Raw genomic sequence first — 13067 nt, 5'->3', positions numbered from 1 at the left:
TGCGTGGATGAAAACCTTGTTCAAAAGTTTGTCCTGGTTGGATGTCCAAAGGGGTGAAGATGGACTCCATTACTGATTAAGATGATACTGTTAGAGAGAATGTTTCACAAGCCCAATCTAAGCAAAAAAAACTATTTTGATTTAAGGAAAAGTTATTTCTCATTCATTTACTGTTGGTGATACTTCCAATGTATAAAAAGAAAGGTTGTTTGAAATTCTCTGACCTGTTGGTCATAGAAAAGTTCAAGGAAACACCGTTAAAATGAATAACAAACAGTGGTGGAATGTATCTAGAATTGTAAGAAATTCATGTGGCAGGATTTTGCAAAATGAATCTTCAGATGAAAATTGAATTTCTTCTTCTCCAGATCATTCTTCTACTGTCTTGTGTATAAGCAATAGGCAGCGTTTTGTTCCTGTCAGATTTTGCTAAAATTCCACAATGTATATAATTTAGTTTGTCTATTTTATACTATTTTGTCTTTATTTATTTTATATGAGGAGAAGGATAATGTAGTGGTCTTGTCTTAATAGATTGTATTACAAGCTTCCTCGTGCCAGATAGCTATTTATTCTGATTTAGAATGTTGAAGGTGACTCATATCTTTGAGTCAGTTGCTTTCTGATGTTCCCCCCTGCAGGTAGCTGCGCGGCACCTGTGAAAAATAAAGATACAATTTCAGCAATTACAACTTGTACAGTGCCTACTTACTACAGATTGCAAATTCACTTTCCCCACATCCTACTTTTCCCTCCCTGGAGAAGGTTTTACTCTTGACTTTCCAGTCTTTTTCAGAGTGGGGAGAGATTGTATAGGAGTTGAAGAATACCATTAATCATGTAGTGCACCAACTCACATGGTGTTCATCACTTGAACTAGCTCTTAGGCATGTTTACGAGCTGCACTGTGGAAAGGTGGCACAATCAGAGTCTTACTAAAGTCTAAATCTATTTACAATATGAGTCCTGGAATAATCACAGAGGCTATTATCAGAGTTCTGATATAGTGAATGCGCTGCCACAATTTGTCACCGTCATTTTTGTTTAGAACATTCAAGAGTTCCCCAGAGAGCATTAACAAGCTTCTTGCTTACAGCTCATTTAATCTGCACTGGGCCGCATCATGTGCGGCAGCTGCCTCTAAATCGGGTGATTATAATGGAATGGTAATGCCCACGGTGTATTAATTTTTTTCCATTTCAAGATTGACTGTGTGTTGGTTCTAAACATCTTAACTCTTCAAAAATTATACACTATGTACAATACAATTGTGATATGGTTATCTGCTGCTATGTTTGATTTTATTTATTATTGCAAGCTTATGCCTGCCATGCATATGTTGTTGAGTTTTTTTGGGGCTGCTTGGTTGTGCAAGTGGATAAATGCAAGAATGAGTCAGTGGGTGGATGAATGGATGTGTGAGTGCAAGAATAAGAGGCACTTTTATTTATAAGCCAGACCGGTTGACATTTTCAAGGCTTGTTTACATTAAAGTTGACTGTCTGGCATATTTTCACAGAAAAATGTACTCAAAGCCCCATATTACACTACAAGCCCCATAGAATATTATATGCAGAAACAGTGCAATGTCTTAAAATGGAGTGTGAATTTGAACTTCGAGTGGCAAATTCTATAGAGGGAGAGACTTTTCTCACTGGAGTAGTAGAAAAAGGTCTGGGTGCAAGAACAAGACGATGCTCTACTCAAAGAGCTGTATGGGTATACCCTTTCTGGAGCTCTTCTGGCTGCCTTTGTCAGGAAGCCGGAAGAAGGGTGGAGGTCAAAGTTAAGCTAAGTTGACCACTTCCTCTTAAGCATCAGACCTAGGCAGTTGTTATTGACTTCAGGAAGAAGCCTGGCGGCTGCATTAAAGATAATTCCTGATGGATTAAAAAACTGTCCTCTGTTAATTACATTAGACTTTTTACTTGGAAAATATTGGTGTTTAATGACTTCAAATGACACACATTCAATGACACGACCAGTGATCAGGTCTTTGTGACCTTCAGTTTGTCAATCCCATACTCGTACATTTGGCTTCTATTGATTTTAATGGACTACTTTTGGTCTTGGTTTATCGGGTCTGTAGGAGAGTAGGGTCTGCTTTCCTATGGTCACCCAATGCTAATCAGACCCACAGCCCTGCTGTTCTCTCTCTAAATTCACACCATGTACTTTAGGTACATCACCAATTGGGAATTGGATAACTCTTGTGAGTCCCTGTACGGTGTACCATAGGTACCCAGGGCATAGGTGCTTCCAAGGCCTACCAGGGGCTGCAGTATATCTCATGCAACCCCTGGCTGGCCATCCAAACTGACACAACTGGCTGATCACTCAGCAGGTGCAAGGTCGTGTAATCACCCGTTGCTTAGGTATAGTATTCCTATACCTACCATTATATATAGACATATATGCACCTATAAGTCACTACTATGGCAGGCCTTAACAATCCTGAAGGCAGAGTGCTTGGTTTTATGTGAGATGAGGCTCTAGCATGAGCTGAGACGGTCTGCAGCTTTCTGAACCATGTCCTTATAGCTGTTCTATGATATAGCCATACCATATACTCTTAAGTGCATTAGAATCCTTGCGGTTGAATGCTAACTTTGATTTGGCTTTATCAAACCATGCTGTGCAAGGTGTCATATGCTTTGGAATACTACCCCCACGCCAGGACGGGGGTAGCATTCCACCCTTCTAGAGGGAGAAGACATGTTGTTCCTACTAATCCCGGTTAAAGTTAACCAGAGCCTCAGCATCACAAAATGGATGCTGCTGCCACATACAAAAGTGTGACCTCCTGCTGCTGGGGGTCCTTCCAGCGAGGGAGGCTTGGACAATAGGTTTCCTGTCTTGGGAGGTGCTACCACCCCCCCAGACAGGCCATAGTTTATTGGAGCAGGGAGGGCTGAATGAAAATAGACACTGCCTGGGGCACACAAGGTGTCCCATGCATAGTACAGTTCAAACCGGTGCTGGGGCACTCCAGCCCCAGCTCTGGCGCGAAACTGGACAAAGGGAAAGGAGTGTAACCACCCCCTTCCCTGGTCCCACCCATAGGAGGGACCTAGCAGGTAATCCAGCCCCTAAATTTGGTATATAGGTAGGAGCTGAGTCCCAAGACTTCAGATTTATCCTGACTGAAACTTGAAACGAAACTCTGGACCTTCGACGTTCTACTTGAAGATAGAACTGAAGAATCTCCCTTGTGGTCAAGGAGCGACCACCCTGTGTAAGCAGGCACCATCAAGGGATCAACGGTTTGCTTTGTCGACGTTCCCGCCGGAGCCCGAGCACAGAGCCTGACAAGACCCGGACTTCCAGACTTCCAACAGCCCGATCCACAGTCACAGCAGAGCTGAGACCCATGGAGGCGACGAGAGACATGGGACCGGCCATCTTGGAAAGCCAGCGAATTGCTTTCCGTGCAACTTCTGAGGCACCCTCGAAGTTGTGCATTGGGGATTGAGAAGCCCCAGCCACGAGCACCAACTGCACCAAAGATCAGCCCTCCACACTCCACGAGTTTTGCATGGGGCCCTTCTGCATTTTCCTGCTCGACGCATCTGTCCGGTCACTTGCCTGTTGGCTAGTGGCCTCTGTGAAAATGAACCCTTTGATTTACACCACTGGTCTGGTTGCTCCAGACTGGCCCCTGCTTCCCTGAAAAGGAGAAGCCCATCAGACCTTGCTGGTCTGATCCAGAAGCCATCTTCGATTCCTGTGTTGGTTGCCTTTGCCAAGGCTTGTTGACTCCAATCCGGAAGCCGTCAACACTGTCAGCGAGAGCCTTTGTGGGACAGTCCGTATCCAGCTCCTGGTTGTCGTCGACACCTCCTGGTCCACGTGGCTGCAGAGACAAGCTTCACGACATCACCTGATGGCTTCACGACATCGCCTGGTTCCTTCACGACATCGCTTAGTTCCTTCGCGACATCGCCTGGTTCCTTCCTGGTCACTGGCTAGTGACCCAGACTCTTTCGCCTCTGCTTTCAGGTACTCTTCATCCTCGATCCGCCCTTGGATCCAACCGGACACTTCCCTCCTGGACACCTGCAGCATCTTTCTTCAAGGCTCCATAGGATTCAGCGACGAAACCCGACACACTTTGACACTTATGCACCCGCTTCCTGTGGGTGAGGTAACAAGAGTACTTCAGTGGGTATTTACTATCCTAATGTCTAACTTTCAAGTAGCTTTCTCCTTGTCCATCCGGAAGTGACCTAAAAGAACTAGTTTACAATTCTTTCGTTCCTATTCTAAATATGGTAACTCATGTGTGTAAAGACACAGCACGTGCATCCCGTGGGCCTCCTGATCCCTATCCTTTGGTAGTACAGCGTAGCTCCAGAGATTATCCAGGCCCTAGGCCTATCCTTCTTTCGTGACGTGGTTCTTATACCACTATTTTAGTATATGGTTCGAAGTGCCCCTAGGGCATTACTGTATTATGTGCAACTTATTGCATGTAGATTAAGTATCTTGTTATGTGCTTGTGCCTCTGACCTCATAAAGAGTTCAGAGGATTAATTTAGTAATAAATACATATTTTATATATAACCTGTGTGGTGTCCTTTCATTTGGTATTAAAGGGATTGCATATGGTAAAACAGCTGGCTTCACATGCCTTCTTGAGTTTAGCCTAACACTGCTTTGTCCATGCTACCACTAGGATAGCTGGTCTATAAGGTTGACTTTACAACCATGACCATAAGGGTTGTTCGGACTGGTGCAGGGTGCTCACTAGAATAGTGAACATCATATACCAGGCAAACTTCTCACATTGGTGTGCAGCGGTTGGGATTTGAGCTTGCTGTTTTACCAATTGTAATCTTTGAGATATCATTTGAAAGATCACATTAGGTACCATAGGTACATATAGCAGGACTTAGTTGTTGTAGGCCAAAGGGCCTAGCACACCCTGACTACAACTCCTAGAGAGATTTAGTAGGAAACACTTAGTGTAGGTAGGTGCCCACACCACACCTCACTAGACAATGTCATCCACAGGTGAACCTAGTGGATCTCTACCTGTGGGAGGTGACCCTTCAAGGGCACCCTCGAAGTTTGACATACTCAACTTCAGTGAGCTGAGACACTTGTGTACCACAAGGAAGTTGAAACAGGGTTCTAACCCTACCCTTCAGCACCTGATAGAACTCTTAGAAGAATCTGAGGTTCTCAAGGCCTCGAACACAGGTCCTACAGGGAATGCAGAAGGCATGCCCTCCACAGAAGATGATGTCCTTGACTCAACCATCGTAGAGGAATATAAAGACAGCCAGGTCCCAGTCAGAAGACTTAGCCAGGCTAACCTATGCCTACATGGGGCTGGAGAAGGGCTAGACCTTCCCAGACCCAACAGTAGACTTAACCAGAGGTATAGGAGGGAAAGATCTCACTCAGGTGACTCTCTCCACTCCAATGCCTCAAGAGGTTCTCAGAGGGGAATGACTTCCCTCAAAGGAGAGAACACCAGGCTAGGATGAGGGAAGTCCAAATCAGAATAGAGAGGGAAGAACTTGCCCTAGCCCAAACAAAACTTGCTTTGGCAAGGGAGCAAACGTTAAGTGGATTAGATTCCACTGGTGGCAGCAATATCCCTAAGGATAAAGACAGGTCCTATGACAATAGACACCCGAGTAAGATTGTGCCCCCCTACAAAGTTGGGGATGATATCCACACATGGATAACTGTTTTGGAGAGGGCCTGCAAAGTTCAGCAGGTACCCCAAAGTCAGTGGGCAGCAATCTTGTGGCTCTCCTTTTCAGAAAAAGAAGAGACAAGCTCCTCACAGTTAGTGATGATGATGCTAACAATTACACTGTCCTGAAGAGTGCTCCGATTGATGGGTTTGGCCTAACCACTGAACAGTACAGGTTGATGTTCAGAGATACCCAGAAGACACAGACTCAGGACTGGACTGATTTTGTTGATTGTGCCACTAAGGCTCTGGAAGGCTGGTTGCTGGGATGTAAAGTTAAGGACTATACAGGACGGTATAATTTGATCATGAGAGAACAAATACTTAACAATTGTCAGAACCAGTTGTTGCACCAACACCTGATTGACTCAGATCTGACCTCTCCCCAAGAATTGGGAAAGAAGGCAGACAAATGGGTCAGAAGCAGGGTTAAGCAGAAAAACCAGAACTAAGGTGGTGATCAGAAAAGGCAGACCAAAAAGGTGTGGATCAGAAACCAAAAGACCAGAAGTCTTCATCAGGCCCCCACAATTCTAATGAAGGGGGGTCCCAAACGTCTAAGAAGAAGAAGAAAGAAGGTCCAAAGAAACCTTGGTGTAATTATTGTAAATCTGCCTCTCACTGGTTTAGTGAGTGCTCCAAGAAAGGTACAGCCCCTACCACTGTAGCCCCTAAGGCATCTGCACCGCCTAGTACAGTTAACAGTGGTAGTTCCCAACCCAAGGCTATAGTGGGGTTAACCATGGGTACTGAGGTGGATTCTGGAGTAGTCAGGATACCAACCCAGGCTGTTCTTGTCTGTAATGTGGACATGGTTATGTCCTCTACTGTGAGTCCCAGTACTCTGGGCAAGTAGAGGCAAACACCTTTGATTAATGACAAAGTGGATCAGGCCTACAGGGACACATGTGCCAGTGTCACCATGGTGACACCTAACTTTGTGGACCCTGGACAGATTGTACTGGGTGATAATTACCTGGTGACCAATGCAAGCAATGTCACTACTACCCATAGTGTGGCGGCAGTTAACTTCTCCTGGGGAGGGGTAACTGGCCTCAAAAGAGTTGTGGTAAGTGCAGACCTCCCAGTTGAATGTCTGTTGGGAAATGATCTTGAATCCTCAGTATGGTCAGAAGTGGAGTATAGGACTCGTGCAGAGATGTTAGGCATATCAGCTCATGTCCTTGCTGTGACCAGGTCACAGGCCAAAAAGTGCCAAACTGAACAGACCTTGGATCCTGAAACTAAGGACCAAGTGCCATTCAAGAGAAAGAGCAGTAGGGTTAAGGCAGTGCCTTCCCGCCTGCCTACAAGTAAGGATCAGCCTTCTCAGGGAGCGGATTCTGAGACCCCTGAAGGAACTGTCCTAGAAGAACTTGAAACTGACCAGGTTGAGTTTCTTGGGACAGGGGGACCTTCAAGGGCAGACTTGAGGCAGGCACAGTTAGACTGCCCCTCTCTTGAACCCCTCAGACAGCAAGCTGCTTCTGAGGCTGCTGGGAATGCTACAGGTACCCATAGAGTTTATTGGTATGAAGGACTCCTTTATTCTGAGGGTAGAGACACCAAGCCTGGTGCTTCCAGGAGGTTGGTCATTCCTCTGCCTTTAGGGTTTTCCTTCTTACCTTAGCCCATGATATTCCCTTAGCAGGACATCTAGGCCAGAACAAGACGTGGGATAGGCGTGTCCCTCACTTTCACTGGCCCCTTATGTCAGAAGATACTAAGCAGTATTGTCGCTCATGTGTGACCTGCCAAGCCAGTGGCAAATCAGGTGGCACAACAAAGGCACCCCTTAGACCACTACCTGTGGTGGGGGTACCCTTTGAGAGAGTAGGGATTGACATTGTTGGACAAATGGATCCCCAAACAGCCTCTGGGCACAGATTTATACTGGTGGTAGTGGATCATGCCACCAGGTATCCAGAAGCTATTCCCCTAAGGACCACAACAGCACCTGTTGTGGCAAGAGCCCTCCTGTGAGTTTTCTCAAGAGTGGGCTTTCCAAAAGAGGTTGTCTCAGACAGAGGTGCAAACTTCATGTCTGGGTACTTGACTGCAATGTGGAAGGAGTGTGGTGTAAATTATAAATTCACTACACCCTACCATCCACAGTGCAATGGGCTTGTTGAAAGATTTTACAAGACCCTAAAGGGTGAGATCAAGGGTTTACCTGAAAAGCTTAGGCGAAGATGGGACATCCTTCTACCCTGCCATCTGTTTGCTAACAGAGAGGTCCCACAAAAGGGGGTTGGCTACAGCCCTTTTGAGCTTTTGTTTGGGCATCCTGTAAGGTGACCCCTATGTCTGGTGAAGGAAGGATGGGAGTTACCTCTCAAAAAGTCTAAAAAAGGCATAATGGACTATGTACTTGGTCTCCGCTCCAGGATGGCTGAGTATATGAAGAAGGCTTCTAAAAACCTTGAGGCTAGCCAAGAACTTAAAAAAGCTTGGCATGACCAAAAGGCTGTGCTGACAGTACCAGCCAGGACAGAAGGTGTGGGTGCTGGAGCCAGTGGTCACTGGTTTTCGACTTAAATGTGGCTGTGGGTCTGCTAATCAGACCCACAGCCCTGCTGTTCTCTCTCTAAATTCACTTTAGGTACATCACCAATTGGGAATTTGATCACTCTTGTGAGTCCCTGTACGGTGTACCATAGGTACCCAGGGCATAGGTGCCTCCAAGGCCTACCAGGGGCTGCAGCATATCTTATGCCACCCCTGGCTGGCCATCCAAACTGACACAACTGGCTGATCACTCAGCTGGGGCAAGGCCGTGTAATCACTCCTTGCTTAGGTATAATATTCCTATACCTACCATTATACATAGACACATATGCACCTATAAGTCACTCCTATGGCAGGCCTTAACAATCCTGAAGGCAGAGTGCTTGGTTTTATGTGAGATGAGGCTCTAGCATGAGCTGAGCCTGTCTGCAGCTTTCGAAACCATGTCTTTATAGCTGTTCTAGGATTTAGCCATACCATACACTCTTAAGTGCGTTATAATCCTCACGGTTGAATGCTAACTTTGGTTTGGCTTTATCAAAACATGTCGTGTAAGGTATCATACGCTTTGGAATACTAACCCCTCGCCAGTTCTGGTGACGGGGGTAGCCTTCCACCCTTCTAGAGGGAGAAGACATGTTGTTCCTACTAATCCCGGTTAAAGTTAACCAGAGCCTCAGCATCACAAAATGGATGCTGCTGCCACAGACACAAGTCTAACCTCCTGCTGCTGGGAGTCCTTCCAGCGAGGGAGGCTTGGACAATAGGTTTCCTGTCTTGGGAGGTGCTAGCACCACCCCAGACAGGCCATAATGTATTGGAGCAGGGAGGGCTGAATGAAATGAGACACTGCCTGGGGCACACAAGGTGTCCCATGCATAGTCCAGTTCAAACCAGTGCTGGGGCACTCCAGCCCCAGCTCTGGCACGAAACTGGACAAAGGGAAAGGGGTGTAACCACCCCCTTCCCTGGTCCCACCCATAGGAGGGACCTAGCAGGTAATCCAGCCACTAAATTTGGTATATAGGTAGGAGCGGAGTCCCAAGACTTTAGATTTATCCTGACTGAAACTTGAAACGAAACTCTGGACCATTGATGTTCTACTTGAAGATAGAAGACTGAAGAATCTCCCATGTGGTCAAGGAGTGACCACCCTGTGTAAGCAGGCACCATCAAGCGATCAACGGTTTGCTTTGTTGACGCTCCCGCCGGAGCCCAAGCACAGAGCCTGACAGGACAAGGACTTCCAGACTTCCAACAGCCCGATCCACAGTCACAGCAGAGCTGAGACCCGTGGAGGTGACGAGAGGCATGGGACCGGCCATCTTGGAAAGCCAGCGAATTGCTTTCCGTGCAACTTTTGAGGCACCCTCGAAGTTGTGCATTGGGGATTGAGAAGCCCCAGCCACGAGTACCAACTGCACCAAAGATAAGCCCTCCACACTCCACGAGTTCTGCGTGGGGCCCTTCTGCATTTTCCTGCTCGACGCGTCTGTCCGGTCACTTGCCCGTTGGCTAGTGGCCTCTGTGACAACGAACCCTTTGATTTGCACCACTGGTCTGGTTGCTCCAGACTGGCCCCTGCTTCCCTGAAAAGGAGAAGCCCATCAGACCTTGCTAGTCTGATCCAGAAGCCATCTTCGATTCCTGTGTGGGTTGCCTTTGCCAAGGCTTGTTGACTCCAATCCGGAAGCCAACACCACCGACAGCGAGAGCCTTTGTGGGACAGTCTGTATCCAGCTCCTAGTTGTCATTGACACCTCCTGGTCCACGTGGCTGCAGAGACAAGCTTCACAACATCACCTGATTGGTTCGCGACATCGCCTGGTTCCTTCCTGGTCACTGGCTAGTAACCCAGACTCTGTCCCCTCTGCTTTCAGGTACTCTTCATCCTTGATCCAACCGGACACTTCCCTCCTGGTCGCCTGCATCATCTTTCTTCAAGGCTCCATAGGGTTCAGCGACGAAACCCAACACTGACATCTATGCACCCGCTTCCTGTGGGTGAGGTAACGCGAGTACTTTGGTGCTCCTGCGGGTATTTACTATCCTAGTGTCTTACTTTCAGGTAGCTTTCTCCTTGTCCATCAGGAAGTGACCTAAAAGAACTAGTTTACAATTCTTTCGTTCCCATTCTAACTCAATGGTAACTCGCGTGTGTGTAAACACACTGCACGTGCATTCCGTGGGCCTCCTGCTCCCTATCCTTTGGTAGTACAGCGTAGCCCCAGCGATTCTCCAGGCCCTAGGCCTATCCTTTGTTCGTGACGTGGTTCTTATACCACTATTTTAGTATATGGTTCGAAGTGCCCCTAGGGCATTATTGTATTTTGTGCAACTTATTGTATGTTGATTAAGTATCTTGTTATGTTCTTGGGTCTCTGACCTCAAAGAGTTCTGAGTATTAATTTAGCAATAAATACACATATATATACACATATATATATATATATACACACACATATATATATATATATATATATATATATATATATATATATACACACGCATATATATATATATATTCACTGAAAAAACCATAGGTTATAGACCATATATAGTTAGGAATTAGCATTTACAAAACCTTATTTTACTCACACAAAACCATTGAAATTCCATATATAGTTAGTTGCACTAACTATATATCGCGCACCCGCAATCCACTGCTGATGATGTCACATATTACATCATTCATGACATGGTCAGTGACATCACTGATGACATCACTGATGACATCTCAAATGACATCACTGATGACATCACTGATGACAACATCCAGTGACTGTATGTTTCTGTAAAGTTAAAATGTGTCTTACATATTGAAGAATGAGTGGAAGTATAAGTGTCTGGACAAAGGATTTAGTAGGTGCATGACTGAATGTATGAGTGAGTGATTAAATGTGTCTCACTGAGTGCATGGGTTAGTGACTAAACTGTCTTAATTTGTGCATCATTATGTCTGTTGTTCTGTAAACTGCTGCATGTGTTGATCAGTAGCTATATGATTAACTATATGGGTTACTGATTGATTGTCCAAGTATTTGTATGGCAGACTGAGTGTGTGTGTGGCTGGCTGGGAGGTGTGTGACGCTGTGCATATCAATGTGTACTTGTATCAGTGATTGTATAAGAGAGTAAGTATGTGTTAGTATATGTGTGAAAAGTATGGTGTTCTGTGTTTAACTATAGATGAGGAAATCGAAGTGTGATTGATTCTTCACAGGACTGACTAGGTGTATGAGTGCATATCATAGTGTTCTAATAATAACTGACTGTATGTATGAGTAATTGTGTGGGTGAATGAGTGAATGTGTGTGTAGACGTACGAATCAGTGAGTGCGTATGTAGTAACTGGTATTGGTGTGTCATGATGTCATCAGTGATGTCATTTGAGATGTCATCAGTGATGTCATTTCAGATGTCATTAGTGATCTCATCAGTGATGTCACTGAAGTATGGTGTTCTGTGTTTAACTGTATAGATGAAGAAATGGAAGTGTGATTGATTCTTTACAGGACTGACTTGGTGTGTGAGTAACTCCATGGATGAGTGGCAGTGTGTGACTGTCTGCATAGGTGTATGAGTGCATATGATAGTGTTGTAATAATGAGTGACTGTATGTATGAGTGATTGTATGGGTGAATGAGTGAATGTGTGTGTAGACGTAGGAATCAGTGAGTGTGTATGTAGTAACTGGTATTGGTGTGTCATGTTGTCATCAGTGATGTCATTTGAGATGTCATCAGTGATGTCATCAGTGATGTCATTTGAGATGTCATCAGTGATGTCATCAGTGATGTCACTGACCATGTCATGAATGATGTAATATGTGACATCATCAGCAGTGGATTGCGGGTGCGCGATATATAGTTAGTGCAACTAACTATATATGGAATTTCAATGGTTTTGTGTGAGTAAAATAAGGTTTTGTAAATGCTAATTCCTAACTATATATGGTCTATAACCTATGGTTTTTTCAGTGAATTTTCAAGGTTTTGTAAATGCTAATTCCTAACTATATATGGTCTATAACCTATGGTTTTTTCAGTGAATTTCATTGGTTTTTTAACAGCTAATATCTGTAGCTGTAAAATGTATTCTTCTTTAAATCCAAAAATATATTTTATATGTTTATTAATAACTTTTTTTTTTAATATTTTTTTTTCTTCGTTCCCGCTTCGCGAATCGGGAAGCTTCCCGTTAGCTGACCTTGATGCCGCGAAATAGACCGCGAGCCGGTAAACGTTTCTTTACCGCAACTGCCGCGTTAGAAAACAACATTGTGACGCCTCCCGTCCGCATGACGTTTCGCGTTGTCGCGTGATACGTCATATGACGTGCTACGTTAGCGAACTCGTACGCTTACCGAGTCGCAAAGCACAGGTTTCTGGAAGCAAACCGGGAGGCCCTGCAAAGCGCGTAACGTAAACACAGCAGGTCATGTGACTTGGTAATAACACTTTTCATTGGTTCATTTCACTTTCGGTTTCCTAATGATGTAAGACTAGGTCATATGATCTAAAATGAACACTTTTCATTGGTTGAGAACTATTTTTTTTCCCAAATGGTGAAAATCCCTCCTTCTTTCCTCACTCTGACTTTCATCATTGTGAGAGAAAGACCCTTTGTTACCAGTGAGCAATGGCTTCTTTACTAGCTTCAGCTGGTGCTTCCCCACCACCTCCACCACATCCAAGGAAGAGTGGACCACCTGCTAAAGTTATAATTCAGCAAGAAGAGGAAGAAGAGGAACAGGACGACCTAGATAATCTCCCTATTATGGCCAGAAGATCTGTTGTACCGGAAGTAACGGGACCAGAGGGCAGGGAGATTGTGGTATATAAATAAATAA

The 13067-nt window shown here is 45.1% G+C and overlaps 2 protein-coding genes across 2 annotated transcripts in view; both read right to left on the bottom strand.

Annotated features, from left to right (window-relative positions):
• The window catches only part of LOC144798642 (transmembrane protein 272-like), a 1182125-nt gene that overhangs the window by 554120 nt on the left and 614938 nt on the right, over window positions 1-13067 (bottom strand). The window lies entirely within an intron of this gene.
• Window positions 215-13067, bottom strand: part of LOC144797817 (transmembrane protein 272-like) — a 279379-nt gene continuing 266526 nt past the window's right edge. The window contains exon 5 of the mRNA XM_078668615.1: window positions 215-656. Coding sequence (XP_078524741.1) covers window positions 580-656 — 77 coding nt within the window. The 3' untranslated portion in view covers window positions 215-579. The remainder of the gene's footprint in view (window positions 657-13067) is intronic.

The sequence above is a fragment of the Lissotriton helveticus genome, chromosome 12 (genome assembly GCF_964261635.1).
Source record: "Lissotriton helveticus chromosome 12, aLisHel1.1, whole genome shotgun sequence".
NCBI classification, from domain to species: domain Eukaryota; kingdom Metazoa; phylum Chordata; class Amphibia; order Caudata; family Salamandridae; genus Lissotriton; species Lissotriton helveticus.
This window is presented reverse-complemented; position numbering and strand designations above follow the sequence as displayed.